Genomic DNA, 19024 nt, shown 5'->3' with positions numbered 1-19024 from the left:
GGGAGGATGGCCCAATAAAGTAGATAATAAGTCCAAATAAATATAAAGAAGCCCACACACAATCAGGGTCCAGATCCTCAAACTGATCCAAGCCGTTCATAGAATCGTGCGGCTAAAAAAAATTGACAATTTTCTGACCACCGCACCGTGCCGTGCTGTCGAGCATCCCAGCAATCCCACCGCTTGCAGTTTCGTTTATTTAACAGCTCGCTCTCTCTCTCTCTCTCTCTCTCTCTCTCTTCACTTCCAGTGGAAAGCAAAAACCAGCTGCAAAATCCGCACCTCTCTTTGCTGCTGCAAGATCACCGGAAGAATCAGAATGGTACTACTAATGTGGGGAGCTGAGCCACCGTCGCCGCCGCCGCTGGGTAAGAAGGGTGGAAGCTTGCGGGGTCTGATCAGCAGGGGTGTGGTGCGTAGTGTGCGGGGTGCAGGTACAAATAATGGGTTCCCATTGTTTCTTCCAAAGGAGGTTGAAAAAATTAAGGACCCGTACGCCAGAACGTTGGCTCGGAGGATGGAGAGGCTCCCTGTGCCGGTAACCCACTAGTCGCTTTCTCATTTTTTGGTTAATGTCCCTCATTTCTTTTCTTTACAAAGACGATACTCTAATTTACGTGGAGAGAAATCACGATCCGGCTGTCTAGCGATAAAAAGCGGATCACGAGGCTTTCTTAAAATTAAAAATTAGAAGTCTCAAGTTCGAAACCATTGCTGGCGTAGAAGCTAGACTTCGGAAAGGTTAAAATAGCTCTACGAGTCTTCTGGCCCTCATAATGAATAGATAACTGTGGCTTGCTATTGGTTGTCATCTTTTTAATGGAAAAAAGATTTACGAGGAGAGAGTTTGATGCGGAAAGAGGAAACTGGTCTAATCCACGTCTAAAATGTATGTTTAGTATCACTAATTATGATATTTTATCATGAGATAGATTGAGATAAATGATTTTCGTACACTATTTTCTTTATTTTCTCTTGCACGTCGTGAGGAGAAGAGGAACGAAAATCACGTTCTTTCGGATTAAAGGGATTCTTTAATTTTTGCCATCTTTGTCTCGAAAGTAAAAAAAAAATATTTAAAAAATTTGGAGGATTATTCGATGTCATTCAACGAAAGGAACGAGTCCTTTTGCCATTTTTGTGAGGGTGGAACTCACTGGATACTAGGGGTATAATAGTCAATTCAATAAGGTGGGAATATTCTATGTCATAAAATATGGTTTCTGAATATTTATTTACTAAATTATTTCTAGTTACAGTAAAAAAAAAAAAAAAAAAAAAACTCACAAAATAACCAAAGCCAAAGGTACTAAATTTTCCAAGTTTTTATTTAAGATGAAACTTTAATATTTTCAGTTCAAATTTTAAAATGTAGTAAATTTGGTTAACTTTAGGTGCGATCAATGGCAGTTCCAGGATTTTTAGTATGTGGTTGAGTTGAAATATTCACTGGAATTGTATCTGGTATCTGGCTTGTGATGAAATGATTCACAATTTTCTCATCCACTTTGAAGTTATTCATTGACTAATGGCGGAAGCCGGTTGTGATTGCAGATAGGGTCGTCGGAAAGTTGTATTATGAGTAGTTGTGTAAGGCCTTTAAAACAAAGTGAGATCAATCCGGTGGTTCTACTCCATTGCTTTGACAGGTTTGTAATGCTTGCCAATTACTGATTGACCGACACAATGTGAAGTCGTGTTGAACATGTTTTGTCATGTTTGTATCTTTTTTAGTTCTTGTTTAGAATGGAGGTGTGTGTATCCCCTGCTTGAAGAGGCTGGGTTGGAGGCTTGGGCTGTTGATGTTCTTGGTTGGGGCTTCTCCGATTTAGGTTCATTTACCTGTCTTTTCCTCTTTGTTTTTCGACTTGATTGAGTTGTATACTTCCCGTCTCTTTTCTTGCCACAAGTGATTAATTTAATTCCGCTTAATCATTTGTTATCTGTACTAGAAAGGCGTCCACCATGCAGTGCGGCATCCAAGCGTGATCACCTCTATCAGGTGTCTATGCAATGTGATTTCCTTTTCCTTATTCTTTCTTTGGTCCACTAAACGTTGTTTCGGCCTCTCTACAATGGTGTAGACATTTTGTTATGTTAACTGGATTTCACATTTCAATTACAGTTTTGGAAGTCGTACATCAGAAGACCGATGATATTAGTTGGACCAAGCCTCGGTGGTTCTGTTGCAATTGACTTTGCATACCACTATCCAGTAGCTGTGAGTGTTTGTCATATTCAGATCCATAGCTCTAGATGCGTTGTTTAAGAAATTATACGGTGTGCATCTGATGGATTGATTTTATCTTTTATTTACAGGTCGAAAAGCTGGTTTTAATCAATGCAAGCGTCTATGCAGAAGGCACCGGAGAAATGGCAAAGTTACCTAAAGCTGTAGCCTACGCTGGGGTGGGTGTCCACTTACAGTGGTATTTCAATCCTACATGATTTCTCTTTTAATGCGCTTGCCTATCGTCTGATCTTTTTATTCACCAGGTTTCTTTATTGAAGAGCACCCCTCTACGCTTCTACGCAAATATGCTGGCCTTCAACGGCATTTCATTAGCTACAACCTTCGATTGGACTAATGTAAGATTTTCTGTTTGTATCAATAATACTTCTTTGTTCATACTCCAATTGGAACAGAAAGTATACTGCCGAAACTTTTATCTTGGCATATTTGTCCTACGAGCTAACAGAGATTGTGTTATATTCAGGTCGGCCGCTTACACTGTCTGCAGCCTTGGTGGAAAGATGCAACCGTCAGTTTTATGACTAGTGGGGGCTATAATGTTATTTCTCAAATAAAACAGGTAAACTCTCGCCATCTTAATGAATACGGTACATGAGTGGTAAACAGAATTCCGAAAGTCAGGGCGGGCAATACTAATCTTAAAACCCTGTTAATGTACAGGGGCAAATAAGCATTTGTGCAATAACATTATGAAACCGTATTTTACAGGTGAAGCAGAAAGTGCTTGTGATTTGCAGCGAGCAAGATAATATTATCAGCTACAAACAAATATTGGTAAGTTTTAAGCCGCTACCTGCTACTTAACTTTTGCTGCCATACTTAAACTGTGCATGTTTCACAATCATTTTAAGACGGAGGACTTAAAATTATTCTCTGAATCTCATAAAGCGCACGAGAGATTGTTGAAATCGTTCCAAAATACTCGATAGGCCTGTTTGCAGCATTTCGCAAACCCAACTTCAAAATCGATAGGCCTGTTTGAAGCATTTTGGAGAACTCGAGGCTAAATGTAGTGTGTGTGTGTGTGACCGCTGACTTTACCGCGTTCTAGCAAGTAGAAAGTAGAAACTGGAAGACATCCTAAAACGTCAACATTCATGCACTACTTAATTCAGTCTTGTTCCTTGTAAATGATCTGCAGAGGTTACGCTGTGAGCTTCCGTTTGCAATCATGCGGCTAATACCAGATACCGGTCATCTCCCTCACGTCGAGAATCCCGCCTCCGTTGCAAAGCTAATTGCAGAGTTTGCTCGGAACGATCGTTGCTGAAGGGGACTGCGGCAGAACTTATGGGACTTATTCCCCGCTAAGAGGCCTGTTGTTCTTCTTGGCAATACCAATGTTTTTCTTTAAACACTTCTTTTAATAGTTCTAATTCATAGTTCCGGAACAGTTAGCAAAGAAATTTACGAATATTAGAGACGAGATATAGTTATGATTAAAATGTTTGGAATTCCGCTTCTCTAATATCCCTTGTATTGAAAAATAAGGGAGGAGAATTCGGATATCTTTTCCACATTTGAAAGAAAAATACCACTAAACTAAGATCTAACCCAAAATATTTACTAGCTATACGTAGACATCATATTTTGGACTATAGGCATAGACGTTGCGATGTATATAAGATGATTTTAAATAATTAAAAAATGTGATAAATTATGAGTCCAAATCTTGGGGATTCATGAATCGTGTTCGTTTATCATATATTGTGTTGTTAGAAATCATTTTAAATATTTTTATTTAAAAATAAATATAAACAGTACTTGAAAAAAATTAAATCGTGTTCGTTCATCATATATTATGCTGTTAGAAATCATTTTAAATATTTTTATTTAAAAATAAATATAAATAGTACTTGAAAAAAATTGACCGCACGATATATAATGAACGAACACCTCACGATTCACGGATTCTCATCCTCACCAAAAAGATCCAGGGAAGATCATTAAATATAAAAAATCAACGATATAAATCTGGAAATATTTGAACCTGATACTCAAATAAAGCAACTTACGAAAAAAAATTTAATTTGTCTCTAAAACGAAACGTAACGGTGCGTTTCGCACGGCTCTAGTTTCCTTCGGTTACTAAACCCTAGATTCCTTTCATCCCTTCCGTCTTAAACCCTGCTGCTAGCCTGCTCACAACTCTCTCTCCCCTCCTCTTTCTCTCTCTATAATCTCTTCCACCAGAGAAGCAGAGAGATGGACGCCGACGGAAATTCCGAAGAGACGTCGCGTCTGGTCCTCGTCCGCTTCAAAACGGACCTCGGCCACCCCTACAAAGTTCCAGAATCCTCCATTTCCATCCCCGCCAATCTCACCCGCTTCGGCCTCTCGACCGTTGTCAACAACCTCATCAAATCAGGTAACCTTTCATATTCCCACACATGTTTTTCCCTCCGCCATTGTTTATCTGATTGGCTGCTGCCTGTGAAAAAAAAAAAGAAAAAGAAAAAAGGATTTTGCTTTTTGGTGTTCTGAAGCTATGATTGGTGATTGTGATCAGGAAACCCCGATTGGGAATCGGAGCCTTTCGATTTTCTTATCAAGAATGAGCTGGTTCGAATGTCGCTCGAAAAGTTCCTTCTTGCCAAGAACATTTCCGCGGTGCGTATCTCCGACTTTTCGGATTCAATTTGCAATTTGTTGCGTGAATTGTGTGCATAAGTTTTCTGATGAAATGCTGTAACCTTTATGTAATTGCAAGCAACATGGAAATAGAGAGGAATGCTGAGAGAATGGTCAAAAGTGACGGGATTGGAACAGCGGAATTTAGAAAGTTATCAGCTTGGTTAATGATAGGCTTCACCGCGGGATTTGTAATTTACTTGTTCCATCTTAAAACGAGATAAAGTGAAGTTGAAGTTGAAAAACGAAACATAGTTTTTGGGTTTTTGGTTCATTGGACGGGATTTCTAAGTTACACTTCGTTAGGTGTAGCTTTGGACATAGGATTTAATTGCTTCAAGTTCCATTGTTAAGTTCCTCGGAATTTTGTAAAGTCTGTTTCAGAGTCTCCAAACTGGATACTTAAGAAACCAACAAGAGTTAATCTAATTGGGTAAATTACTTCAGTTAGCCCCATAATATGAGTTTTGCAATTATGTTTCTGGTTTCACAACTAGGAAAAAATATAGTTTATCGATTATTTAATTGCGCTTTAATATACTCGTTGAGTTAGGAATCAGATTTATTTTTGGTCCATTCTAAATTAGAGTGGAATGGGTCTAGTGTTGAATATGTTGCTTTAACGAGTTGATTTTAGGTAAGTTTATATCATCGTTGTCATTTTTTCCACCTTTTTTATTTGATATCTAACGATAGGTTTTTGATTATTACAGGAGAGGATATTGGAAATCGAATATATACGGGCTGTGGTCCCACGCAAAGAAGAAGAACCTTCTTTACATAATGACTGGGTCAGTGCAGTTGATGGTTCTAGTCCCAGGTATACCCACCACAATTTGTAATGTGTACTACATATCTTCACGGAAGTCTGTAAATACTTGGTTGCTCCTAAAGTGTGTAGCGATAAACTCTTATCCTGCATAGCTTGGGTGCAGTATGTAAACAATAAGGATATATCTATCGCTAATAAAGTGTGAAGTTAGAGTAAATTTTTTGAGCTGAGGAGTTGTAGTTAGGTCCTCTTATTAAGTAAGGTGGCATGGAATAGCTAGTTTGAAAAGTATTATTTTCAGTTCTACTCCAGGTCTCTTCAGAGGAAACCTTCAATTGTCATTTCTCGGAATATGTTAGCTTGCATTGTGGTGCAATATGAAGTTATTTCTGAAACATTATCCTAAATTTGATATTCTTGTTTTGGCCCTAAAGTAGTTTGAAACTCCTGTAATTTATATTCTATGGCAGGTTCTTTTTGACAGGCTGCTACGATGGTTTGGGAAGGTAATTGCTCTAAAAAGTTTTGATTTCTTTTCTTGTGTACCTTATGATTTCTCATGTGGATACACCCAAAATAAGGAAGCTTGATATTTACTTTTGTTGAATTTGGTCTTCTTTTAGGGTATGGAAAGCTGCTGGAGCATGTACACATATTCTGGAAGGACACAGTGAACCTGTTACTTCAGTTAGTATAATCAATCCAAAAGGTAGCTATAAGATCTAACTGTTGATAATTGGCTTATTCCTTGTTGAATGTGGCCACAATACTGTTTTAATCAGTTCTTTAGCAAACGTCAATTGGTGCTGCCAACTACTTGCATTTTTTCAGTTCTGGGTTTTCGAGGACCAATTTATTATGGCATCCTCATTGTTTTTGCTTTTGGATTCGAAATTTTTTTAATGTCTAATGGGATACTTCTGTGCATGAATTTTTGTGTGTTAGGAGGTGGTTTTTTACCTGGTAGCGGATTAGGTAGTGCAGTTCCCAATATCTATATTATCTTGTCAGAAGTGCTTAAGCTGTTATTCATTTTCTTATGCAGGTGGAGAAAGTGTTACCGTGGCTACTGCTTCAAAAGATCGGACACTGAGGCTGTGGAAGGTAATTGGATGACCATACTGATATCACAAGGGTAGTATGATGTGTATACTAATATTTATTATTTGTTTTTTGGGGAAGTTCAATGCAGAAGAGACCCGAAAAAATCCTTTGAAGATAAGAGCTTTCAAAATTTTACGTGGACATACAGCAGCTGTTCAAAGTGTTGCTGCTCAGACCTCTGGAAACATGGTCTTGTCCACTTCTGATTTCCAATATGTAATTTGATAAGTAGTGTATATGAGATTGGGCTTTGTCTATAACTTACCTTTTCTTTTGTCTTCTTACATATGATTAGGTCTGTTCAGGCTCTTGGGATTCTACTATCAATTTATGGCAGACAAATGAGCCTGATTCAGAAGGTGATACTGTGTCAACGAAGAAGAGAAAAAAGACTGGTCAAGAAAAGGAATCGCAGTGGGAGGTATGTGATATGCTTATATATTAAATTTTATATAGAGGGGTTTAATAATTTTTGGGGTGACATTCAATTGACTAAGTGGGGACAGGCTTATAAATATTGAACTCAGGGTGCACACGGTATGTACAACTTCCTAGCCCTAACAAATGGCTCATCACTTTGTTATCGGTTGAAATTTTTGCACTAGAGAATTCTTGATGGTTTCTTTGGTTCTGCCTATGAATTAAATTTCATAATGTTATGCAAAACAATATTTTTCGATCTAATGTAGAAGTAATGGAAAGATTAATTCATTTAAAGGAAATGTCTATGTAAGAAAAATAGATCAATTATTTCTTTGAAGGGGATGCCTAACTGGTTTTTGATTTATTAAAGAGTTGTTCAGCTAGAAATCAATGACGTGTTTACTTTTTTTAGATTTAAAAGATTATTGCATCAATGATCGTGGTAATTGATAGTTATGGTTGTAGTAATGAGCCAGATTGTTTTCCCTGGTAATTGATAGTTATGATAAATTATACGTCACAGGGGGAGGCTGTTTCTTCTCTAGTAGGCCATACACAATGCGTATCTACTGTAAAGTGGCCGGAACCTAAAACAATTTATTCCGCATCGTGGGACCATTCCATTAAAGAGTGGAATGTCGAGAGAGGCACAGCCACGTCAACAATAGTAAGTGCAAATAGCCTTAGCATTCTGTTGTCTGAAGTCTTTTTTCACAACCATGCTTATGTACTTTCTGTGGCATCAAATCACACAACATCCTGGCATTTGCTCTCTCAGAGTTATTAAATGTGTATGTGGTAACATTCTCCTCGTGACAGTACCATGATAAAGTACTCAACTGCATTGATATTGGAGGTGAAGGTTCTGCTTTGATTGCTGCTGGTGGTTCTGACCCCATTGTTAGGGTATGGGATCCTCGTAAACCAGGTCCGTTAGACGTTTCAAGTGTTCTGCTCTCTCTCTCTCTCTCTCAGCGCAGACACACACAAACAAACTAAAGAACACAAACATCTGACATGGAGGTTTTATTTATTTCCTAGGAACTTCTGCTTCTATCAAAACTTTCTCATCCCACACTTCTTGGGTTACGGCATGCAAGTGGCATCAGAAGTCTCCATTTCATTTAGTCTCTGCATCTTATGATGGAAAAGTTATGCTGTGGGATACGAGAACTGCTGTATGCCTCCTCCTCCTTGTTTTTGTTTTCTTACAATGGTTCACGACTTCTGCCCAGCGTGACCTTTAGATGAATTTGTTACTCAATAATAGTGTTTTCTCTTGCAGTGGCCCTTGTTTGTCTTTGATTCACACAAGGACAAGGTACAACATTATTCTCTCTTTCTATCATTTTAATGTCCTTTTTTCGTTAGTGTTCTAAAATTCAATCTATTTCTTAACTGTGAACTTTGCTGTAACTCAGGCGCTATGTGCTGACTGGTGGAAAGGTGATACTGTGCTTAGTGGTGGTGCAGATTTCAAGCTTTGCATGACTTCCGGGGTTTCTGTGCTATGAGAGGTAAAAGTTCCAACTTTTATAGGTTATTTGGAAAATTTAATGTCCCTCCCAACTATCAAAGCACAGAAACTTGTTGTATACCTACACACATTAGAGGAACAAGACAACGTATCTATCAGTTTTAAACCTTTGTTTGTTCGTCTGGGTGCATATCTACATGGATGAGTTTTGCCTTGAAAGTTCGTGTTGATTTGATATTCCTGCTTTCTGCTGTACTTCATATGTGGCATTAAAAGCTCAAAGATTCTGTCTCGAAACGTTTTGCTTTAGTTTGTTCTGTTGCGTGATGATAATTTCAGTATTTCTGCCATTGCTTTCAGCCATAAGCAGAAGAGTGATTTGAAGATGGAAGGACTTTTGCATGGCTTACCGCATGCTTGAATCTCTACGTGTTTCATGATCGTCTGGAAATTGGTTGCGAGAATGGAGGTAATCTGAGTATTGTGTCTACGGGGGATGTTTGACCGTGGCTTTTGGTGCCTCACATGGCCGGAGAATATATAGTCTCGGAGCTATTTTTTGGTCCAAGGCAGACTCTGGCTTAAGCAGTAGCAATAGACTGACTTCTTTAGACGCGCTCTCGTTGTACGATTGCTTGATTATATCTTATAATTTTTTTGGTAACTTTGTACTTTTGGAGGTTTGCTTGAATTCTGCAATCGTTGGTCCGTCCTATCATTAATTTTATCAGTCTTAAAATTTAGCGTTGTTCTTTGGCGTGCGTTTGCCCGAACATGTACGCTATATTTCATTATACAAGTGGAGGGATGTTTGAAAGAAAAAAAATCCTTCCACTCTACTTGTATAGCAATTTGCTCTGTGTTCCGAGCACATTAAAATGTTGAAAGGTTTCTGTGCGTTGGAGGACTTGAGGATTGCAACTGTGTAAGCTGAGAATCCAAGTGGACGGGAGAGGAGAATAAATTTTTAAGAACTTTAACGAAAAGCTTCCGATACTATTTATTGTAACAAAAAATTACATTTTTAACCTAAAAAGTCAATCATATTATTATTCATTTTACCTTTTATTTTGTATTTTTCAAGCTCTTTTAATTAGTTTTCTTTAAGAAATTTTGTTTTAATGAATTTAAAAAAATACACCCTTAGTTAACAGATGCTTAAGGTTCACCCGAAATCAACCGAAAAAAAAGTGGATGATTAATAGGTTCAACTGTTAACATTTTTTATAACAAACGATATTATCAACGAACCGTTAACCAGTCAACAACTCGTTAAGTCTACACCCAAATGCTGATTTAAACGGGGTGGGTTAGATTGGGGTGGGTTAGTCGGTTGGGTTGAAGTTGCCACTCCCAACTGTGGGAATGGATTTTGGCGCGAGAATTCGGTTAATTAATTTCCACTTCCTATTTTACCCCTGTGACCTCCGTTGATGAGTTTGTTAGATGCAGTTTTAACTGATCAGTGTAATTAGAGAGAGAGAGAGAGAGAGAGAGAGAGAGAGAGAGAGAGAGAGTGAGAGTGAGTTAGAGAGAGAAAGACTATAAATAGCCGCACATAGCTAGTTCATTTCTTCATAGTTTTTCATAGCACAATGGCCTTCAACTTTCTCTCTCTGAATTTCCCAAAACTCCCTCTAGATCTCTGCCTCTCTCTCTCTCTCTCTCTCTCTCATCTTCTTTCTTTTTCTTTCTCTCTCATCTACTTTCTCTCTCTTTCTCGCTCTCTCTTCTGGCCGTGCTTCTTGCACATCACGGAAGCCGCCGCCGTACCGGAATGGCAGCGTCAGTTTGACCTGTGGTTTCTCACTCTGCTCGACCACCTCTGCGAGTCTGAAAGAATTTGGACCATGGGATGTCCACTGGCGCGTCTTAAACAAGATTTCCGTCACGCAAGCGGCCTCGAAATCGATCACCGTTCGTTGGGCTTCAACAACTTGAGTGGATTCATTTCCAGCGGTTACTCGCACCTGTGTACGATGGAGAGGATCGGCGGTAGAAGGAATCGAAATCTGTTCGTCCGCCCCATCAAGACTCCTCCTACTCGTCAGGACACTAATTATAAGGTCGCCGATATCTACCGCCTCGTACCTTTTGTTATCGCAGTCTTTCTGTACTTTGTTTTCACCATCGACACCGACAACGATAACATGAAACTCTAGTGATGTCAGCCTTAGAGAAGGAGGAGGAGGAGGCCTCCGATGACTGTTTCTTTAATTTCCGCGAGATCTTAGGCTAGGCTGATTAGGCGAGGCTTGGCTTAGGGTTTGTTGTATTTTCCGCGAGGTCAAGAAGGTGCATGCATGGTGAGGAGATATTTTGGGTGAATACGACTTCTTGGCACAATTTGATATTCTTTTAGAAAATCTTGATGTAATAGTATAATTCCATTACAAAAATAATGAAGAAGAATTCTACGTTTTACTTCATTTTCTTGATATTTCCAGTTTGATGTTTGTCTACGTACTTTTCTTATTTATTTTTTATGTAATTTTGCAATCTTTATTATATTTAAAGGTAGACGGACACGTGAGAGCGAACCTTAACGCAATATAATAATTGCTTCTTTATGATCAAAATGTTAGTCTTGAAATTAAACTCTTTAAAAATAAGGGTACGATCGATGTTGCTCCTCACTCTCACATACAGAACAGAAAACCTTGCTCTCTTGAGTCGCCCTTAGAACCGCAGAGACGTGATCTGGATAGCGAATCCCAAAATTTCTTTCAGCGAGAGTTCTGCCTTTGTCTTCCATATTGCTTTCTGCGAGTTTATTAAAAGAGGAGTCAGATCTGGGAAAAGTGAGCTGCCTTTTACAGGTGGGCCTGTGTGCTCGTGCGAGATCCCGTGAGTGTGAGCCAACCCTTAAAATGACCGAACTACCCTTACAAAATGACTAAAGTACCATTAATGAGTGATATTATAAGTAATTTTCATGTTAGCAAATAAATACCTTCAAATTTTAAAGGAAAACTAATGAAAAAAGCTTAAAAACTTTGAGTTTTAACGATAAGGACAAAATAAAAGGTAAAAAAATAGTATCAGGATTGACTTTTTAGTGTAAAAATATGGTTTTTCGTTAAAATGAACAGTACTTGAAGTTTTTCGTTAAAGTTCCCAAAATTTAAATCCTAATAACATGTCTACTTATCTCATATTCTCAAGCGAAGCTCACACAAAATCAAGAATTCGACCTCTAAAGAAATGAATTGGGTCCCTAAGTTGGGAAGTAACATTATAATTGCTTGAGAAAAAACTCATTATGAGTCTGTATTTTGTGTTCATTCTACGCTTATACTGTTTTTAAAATGTCAAATTTGTCCAATTTTAGTCAAGAATAATTTATTTAGGACATGAGTATTTTAATAATACTGGTTTCAATTCAAACTCAGTGCATTAGTCAAACAACTTTTGTAGAATTAATATTGGGTAGTGTTATTCACATCTATTTTTATTTTCCACACATCTTATTAAATTTGTGTCCGTTGATATTGTTCAATTCATTTGATTCGACGGTCAAAAATTGAGAGGGTGCATGAAAAGTAAAAATAGGTGTGTGAATAACAACACCCTTAATAATTTTATCCCCTTGACAGACTCCGAATTTCCGACTCATCCTCAATTCTTTGAAAGGTCGATTACCCAAGAAAATTTGCCTGTTTATTTAAATCCAAGTTCGAAACCCATTCACCTAAATTGAATAGTTTCGGATATCGTTCTAAAAATTCCCGTCTAGCACTCTCTGATTAGTCTTTACGCATTTTAAAATTAAGAAAGTGTGCCTAGAGTCACTTAGGCGTTCGCCTAACCCACCTAGGTTGTGACATCCACTTAGACATAAAATTGATAACATTTTATTTTGTCAATAAGACTTGGATGAACACTCATTCAATGTTTGTTCCCCATATTTTCAATATCTTCTAATACTTTCTAATCTATATATCATTTTATTTTGTAATTTATGTATCACAATACAATTATGTGTTTTTTTAAGTATAAATAAACACTTATTATACAATAATATAATAAATTTACTTAAATCCGCCTAACCTGCATAAGCCTCGCTTGAATGCTAGGCCCCAACCCACCGCTCGATTAGCGCCTAACGTCTTTTAAAGCATTGGTTTCGAATTCCCTCACCAACAAGTTTCAATGTTTCATGACTTTTTATTGTTATAAAAGAAAAATGATGGTGCATGCATAGTATTGAGGGGTATTAAAGTCATTACATGGATGGTCAAACACAATGGAGTGCCCCTGAACTTGAGTGGAAGCCGCTTACCATTGCCAATTTGACGCCGCGTACAAAAAAGCTTTAGGCCTGTCAGTCCCTGCGCCATTGCATTTCTTCTCCTCCTATTTCTCTGCTCTCTCTCTCTCTCTCTCTCTCATCCTAATCCAATAATCCGTCCACACTAACAATTCCCCACATTTTTTCTTATCCTTCCCAGAATCATGGGGTCTCTCCAACTCCTTTCAGATTAGCTCAACCGTTTTCCACCAGGTTTTTATTCTATACGTTTTCTGTATAATTATATTCCTGTGTGCATGATTTTTTTGGGAATCTGAAGGAAATATGGATCATCTGATCAAGTGTTTGAATTTCTGTAAAATGTCATGTGATGTGATCGTTAATGTGGACATGCATGTGTGTTTAGTTTGATCATTGATGAATTTGGTTTTCTGGGTTACTATTGCTTGAATTTTTGAAATTTAATTAGTAGTTGAATTTCGTGGAACTTGAAGTCGTAGAATTTGGGTTTTGTTTGGAAAAGTCATATTTTTATTTTGTTGTTTGTAATATTTTATTGTAAAATAAACAATTTGAAGTAAAAATTATGTAAATACTCTTTAATTTGATGAAATAAGTTTTCTGGGTTCGCATTGTTTAATTTTTTAAATTTGACTTGTAATTGAAAATTGTGAAACTTAAATTATAGAATCTGGGTTTTGTTGGAACAAGATTATTTATTTATTTTTATGTTTTTGTGTGCCTAATATCTTGGTAAAGATCAAAACTTTTAATTTCTTGCAGGAAGAGATGGGTACAATTTCATTGCCTGAAATGGCAGTTGGGGTTATTCACCACTGCCCCATTGCATCTTCAGGTCCACATTGCAAGTATGATAGGAGTGTATGCCGCCTGGGGCGGCGTCCTCTTGTCCTCAGAACTAATTCGAATAGAAAAAAGTGTGTAATTTCTCTCCGCTGATGCGCCTGTGAATTTATAATTTCATTCCTACATTGTTTGTTGACATTTTACTATATTTCTTTCTTTTAAATGTGGCGGAAACTGTTGTAAGTTATTTGAAGGTTGCGTTTTCAATATGATGACCAAAACGAAATTCGTGCAGGAACCTTTTCTACACGCCACATTGGCTATGTAAATCAAGAACTCGTATTTTTTCAAGCATGGTAATGTCTCTTCATGCTAAAGGAATGATGTATTTCTCCTCATAGTATTCACAGCTTTTGCGACTCATGGCTTCTGATTTATTTTTTTACAGGATGATTCCACTGACACTTTTACCGACGTGGCTAACACTTCAGGTAGTAGTGAAGTGTTGAATATAGAAGAAGATGAATTGATGACAGCTAGGAAAGCTCTTTTGGAGGCCCAAGCTAGACAAGAAGCCATTGAGAAAGAGAGAGATCAATTGCTTGAAGAGTTAGCATGTTCCGAGGCTAAACAACAGGAATATGTTGCAACCATATTGCATGACAAGGAATTGACTATTGCAGAACTTGAGGCAGCCAAGTCACTGTTCCATCAGAAGCTGCTGGAATCAGTTGAAGAGAAGTTCAGCTTAGAGTCTAAGTTAGTTCTTGCAAAACAGGATGCGGTTGAACTTGCGGTACAAGTAGAAAAGTTAGCGGAAATTGCTTTCCAGCAGGCCACATCTCACATTCTACAAGATGCCCAGATGAGGGTTTCAGCGGCAGAAACTACAGCTGCTGAAGCAGCTTATCAGATAGAAAAACAAATTAAGGAGGTGACTGAAGGTAGTATATTGTTAATTGTGGAACAGTCAAAACTTGCAATAGAGAAGGCACTGGATGCGGCAGAAAAATCTGGTGAGTATGCATCAAAAGCAGTACTAGAATATACTGAAGGTGTGAGTCCACTGGATGAGCTTGCTTCCCTTCAGTCAAAAAATATTATGTTACAGGGTGCCGTAAATGATTTAGAATCTCAGTTGTTGCTGACAAGAAGTGACGTTGATAGGTTGAAGTTGGAGTTGGAAAAGGCCCTTGCACATGCAAATGCGTTTGAGGTCCGAGCTAATGATGCTGAGAAAGCATTGCTTGAATTTCAGGAATCCAGTAGGAAAAATACTCTCCAGAAAGAGGAGGAAATTATGTCTTTGATAGAGAAAATAAAGAAAGATACGTCAGAAAGAAAGAAGTCTTCTTCTAAGGCTTTCAAGGCTGAGTTGCAAAGCATTAGGGATGCTATTGGAGCTGCCAAAGAAATGGCACGTACGAAAGATGACGCATACTTGAGAAGATGTGAAGCACTGCGAAGATCACTGAAGGCATCTGAAGCTGCTACAAAGATGTGGAGGCAGAGAGCAGAAATGGCAGAATCATTATTATTGAAGGACAGATCACTGGGTGAGGGGGATGAAGATTCTATTTATGTTGTTAATGGTGGGCGGATAGACCTTTTGACAGATGATGATTCACAGAAATGGAAACTTTTAAGCGATGGCCCTCGCCGAGAGATACCTCAATGGATGGCTAGGAAAATTCGTACTATCAGTCCCAGGTTCCCTCCAAGAAAGATCGATGTAGCTGAAGCCTTGAGTTCAAAGTTCAGATCTTTGAATTTGCCCAAACCTGATGAAGTATGGTCTATAGCTAAGGAAAAGCCAAAGGAGGGCGATACACTTATTGAGCATGTGCGTGAGAAAGAAACAATAGAAAAGAAACGAAAAGCTCTGGAGCACGTTCTTCAGAGGAAGACCATACAATGGCAGAGCACCCAGGAACAAACAAAGTTAGGTTAGTTTTCTTGTGTTCCCAAAATTGCTTAATGTTACTGAGAAAAAATGAGGCCTGTATCTGACTTGAGACTTCAATGCAGAGCCAGGAACTGGAACCGGACGTGAGATCGTGGTACGTATTTTCATACCAATTGGTTGAAATAGTAATATGTCATCCTAATTGTAGTAAAGATTGGTTATGCAAGAATAGATTTTCAAGTTTACTTTGATCAAAATATGCCTTCTACTCTCTCTCTCTCTCTCTCTCTACTGACTCTCATTCTTTTGCTTTTGAAGTTTCAAGGCTTCAATTGGGAAAGCTGGAGAAGGCAGTGGTACTTAGACTTAGCTCCTAAAGCTGCTGATTTATCTAAAATTGGGGTAACGGCAGTGTGGCTCCCACCACCAACAGAATCTGTCGCTCCTCAAGGTTCATCTCTTCCTCGTCCATTTTGTTTAGTTTTTATCTCTCTTTACTTTTCTTTTGTTATGTTCTTAACATTTATATGGTATTCACATGCCACCTCCATGTGTGTGTGTTTATATGTTGAATCATACTTAGGGAGTTAGGACCAGCATTAGTATATTTAGTAGCATAAAAACATGATTTGATGCAGCTCTTCAGTAATTTTGTACAGAGTTTGTAACCAGTTACCAATATGAAATGACGCACAGGTTATATGCCTTCGGACCTTTACAATTTGAACTCAGCATATGGTACTGTGGATGAACTTAAACACTGCATTGAGGAAATGCATTCTCAAGATCTTCTGGTAAGTAGAATCTTAGGCATCGAAAATCAATTCTTGAACTATTTAATGGACTTTTGTATGATAAGGGGTTTCCGTTATTATCTTTTATTGTCTTTGTTCAAACAAGGATGGTTGTTGAGAAAGTGCAATTCACTCGTCATAGGCTCAAAACAGAAATCGTCTTTGGCTAATCAGATCATACGGCCCGATTCGGAATAATGCTATGCATATGTATAAGAATATTATCTACGTTTATTTTTTGTTTAATTATCATATGTGAATAATCGTGTTGGATTAGTAACATATTTTGCCTGTGAACAGGCCCTGGGAGATGTTGTCCTAAATCATAGATGTGCTCATAAACAGGTAAACTGTTGATTTCCTGTTTCGAAACTTCATGGTAGCCTGTTTATGACATTGCAAACTTTCTGAAACACCTTTTCGTTGAGCACAACTTTCATGTTGCTAACTCAGTTGGTCATATTTGTTGTCATTCCTCTTGATAAAACTCACGTTCTTCCCGATTTCAGAGTCCAAACGGCATTTGGAACATTTTTGGTGGGAAGCTTGCTTGGGGGCCTGAAGCAATTGTTTGTGATGATCCAAATTTTCAGGGCCAAGGAAATCCTTCAAGTGGTACTTTATTTTTTTTCTTTGATTTTTGGGTGATACACAAACATTTTTTTCCTTTTTTGCCCCACGTGACCTTCTTTCAGAAATTAAGGAAGCAAATATTCTGTAAATTTTATGAGACATAATCTGAGCTTCACTCCTGCTCTTGATTGTTTGATTTAGTTTACGTAAAACAGTTCCGACTTGAGCAAGACATGCTATATACTACCCCACATCAGTGCAGGAATGTTGGGATAGCCTCATGAAGTTTACATATGTATGTCTTAGAGACTACCAGAAATTTAAGCTTACCCTTGTACCCATCTGCTGTTGATGCTGTGTGTAGGGGATATATTCCATGCGGCACCCAATATTGATCATTCGCAGGAATTTGTAAGAAATGATATAAAGCAGTGGCTAAACTGGCTTCGGAATGATATTGGTTTTGATGGATGGCGCCTTGACTTCGTAAGGTGAGAGTTCTTTCTTTTGGGGGGGGCCAAAGGCCCAAGGTGTTTTCTTAGTTTGACCCAATGTTCAGATGTCTGAATCTTTAGAAAAAAATTTCTCCCTTTAATCCCTAGCATGCAATTAATTCCTTTTGTGTTGTTCCAGAGGCTTCTCTGGCACCTATGTAAAAGAATATATTGAAGCTTCGGTTCCCGCATTTGCTATTGGAGAATATTGGGACAGCTTAGCTTATGAACATGGAAATTTGTGTTACAATCAAGGTACGAACTTGTGAACTGCAAGAGACGATTATACACCGCCTTAACTTAGTAAAACTCGTTTGTGGCCAGAAACAATAATATGGTTACTGTTTTGCTCATTATGGACACATATGACAATGTTAAATTTTTTGGTTCTCTAGATGCTCACCGGCAACGGATTGTTAATTGGATCAATGCCACAGGCGGCACTTCCTCGGCATTTGATGTCACAACAAAGGTACTCTAGACTGCATCTGCTACATCCTATATTAGTTTGACTCACATACATTAGGCTTAAGAACAATGTCAATAGGACCGTGGGGAAAAATCGAAAAGTAGTCTGATGTAATTTATGTTGTGTGGCTGCATATTTGAGCCCAATGCATACTTAGCATTGCAATTTTGCAGGGAATACTCCACTCTGCTCTTCATAACCAATATTGGAGGCTCATAGATCCTCAAGGGAAACCAACTGGCGTTTTGGGATGGTGGCCCTCTCGTGCTGTCACGTTTTTGGAGAACCACGACACAGGATCAACACAGGTCTCTCTTTCACACATGCATGCACCCACACACAAGCACTGAAAGCAAATATCCCCATTAACGATGCCATATAACCATTAACGAAGCACAAGAAGCCCGTCACTGGTTTTTAACTGCTAGACTCCTGACGTATGAACTTTCTTTCTCTCTTTTTATGTCAGGGTCACTGGCCGTTTCCACGAGATAAGCTTACACAGGGATACGCGTACATCCTAACTCATCCCGGAACAGTGAGTTCTCAATCCCCTCAGTTTCCATTCTGCTATTAAACTTCGCAATCTGCAATCTTTACGTTCTTACCTCTGTTGTGCAGCCTGTCATTTTCTATGACCGTTTATACGACTTTGGTCTCCATGACATCCTAACTGAGCTAATTGATGCTCGAAGAAGGGCCGGGATCCATTGCCGGAGCTCGGTGAAGATATACCACGCGAACAATGAAGGTTACGTTGCACAGATAGGTGATACACTGGTAATGAAGCTCGGACATTTCGATTGGAACCCGTCGAAGGAGAATCATCTGGAGGGGAGCTGGCAGACGTTTGTTGACAAAGGATCGGATTACAAATTGTGGGTACGACAGTAGTCTAGTACGATTTAAATGGAAACGTATATATATACTTGTAACACCTGGGATTAATTAATAATTGTAACTTCTTGGCACCAGGAATAACTGCAAATATAATGCAAAAGAAAACAATTGTTTTGGCAGCAATATTCTTAGTAAATAAAGAAGGCTTTTTAGCCAAAGTGGATCATG

At 38.3% G+C, this 19024-nt stretch overlaps 3 protein-coding genes across 5 annotated transcripts; all 3 read left to right on the top strand.

Moving 5' to 3' along the window:
• Window positions 1–259: 259 nt before the first annotated feature.
• LOC137738631 (alpha/beta hydrolase domain-containing protein VTE7-like) lies at window positions 260–3786 on the top strand. The gene is made up of 10 exons (XM_068478110.1): window positions 260–538; window positions 1555–1649; window positions 1735–1832; window positions 1953–2002; window positions 2126–2221; window positions 2320–2409; window positions 2497–2589; window positions 2718–2813; window positions 2963–3028; window positions 3396–3786. The coding sequence occupies exons 1-10, from the start codon at window positions 320–322 to the stop codon at window positions 3522–3524; spliced, it is 1032 nt and encodes a 343-aa protein (XP_068334211.1). The 5' UTR covers window positions 260–319; the 3' UTR covers window positions 3525–3786.
• Window positions 3787–4358: 572 nt separating this feature from the next.
• On the top strand, window positions 4359–9404 carry LOC137739809 (ribosome biogenesis protein WDR12 homolog). Its single transcript, XM_068479523.1, has 14 exons — window positions 4359–4622; window positions 4764–4864; window positions 5599–5705; window positions 6128–6163; window positions 6281–6366; window positions 6703–6761; window positions 6840–6950; window positions 7057–7182; window positions 7708–7851; window positions 8004–8112; window positions 8226–8362; window positions 8470–8505; window positions 8606–8701; window positions 9022–9404. The coding sequence occupies exons 1-13, from the start codon at window positions 4460–4462 to the stop codon at window positions 8696–8698; spliced, it is 1308 nt and encodes a 435-aa protein (XP_068335624.1). The 5' UTR covers window positions 4359–4459; the 3' UTR covers window positions 8699–8701; window positions 9022–9404.
• A 3625-nt stretch (window positions 9405–13029) lies between these two features.
• LOC137739367 (uncharacterized) lies at window positions 13030–19019 on the top strand. 3 transcript variants are annotated; one of them, XM_068478931.1, is made up of 15 exons: window positions 13030–13165; window positions 13697–13851; window positions 14016–14076; window positions 14169–15666; window positions 15749–15780; window positions 15945–16077; window positions 16323–16420; window positions 16721–16765; window positions 16930–17035; window positions 17358–17484; window positions 17627–17742; window positions 17883–17959; window positions 18130–18264; window positions 18426–18494; window positions 18578–19019. In XM_068478931.1, exons 2-15 carry the CDS (start codon window positions 13703–13705, stop codon window positions 18848–18850), a joined length of 2919 nt encoding a protein of 972 aa, XP_068335032.1. In that variant the 5' UTR covers window positions 13030–13165; window positions 13697–13702; the 3' UTR covers window positions 18851–19019. The 3 variants fall into 3 exon arrangements, with proteins under 3 accessions (XP_068335032.1, XP_068335033.1, XP_068335034.1); XM_068478932.1 differs by lacking the exon at window positions 13697–13851; XM_068478933.1 differs by lacking the exons at window positions 13697–13851; window positions 14016–14076.
• The last annotated feature ends 5 nt before the right edge of the window (window positions 19020–19024 follow it).

The sequence above is a fragment of the Pyrus communis genome, chromosome 7 (assembly GCF_963583255.1).
Source record: "Pyrus communis chromosome 7, drPyrComm1.1, whole genome shotgun sequence".
Classification (NCBI taxonomy): domain Eukaryota; kingdom Viridiplantae; phylum Streptophyta; class Magnoliopsida; order Rosales; family Rosaceae; genus Pyrus; species Pyrus communis.
The sequence above is the reverse complement of the archived record's forward strand: the minus strand, read 5'-3'. Positions and strand labels throughout refer to the sequence as shown.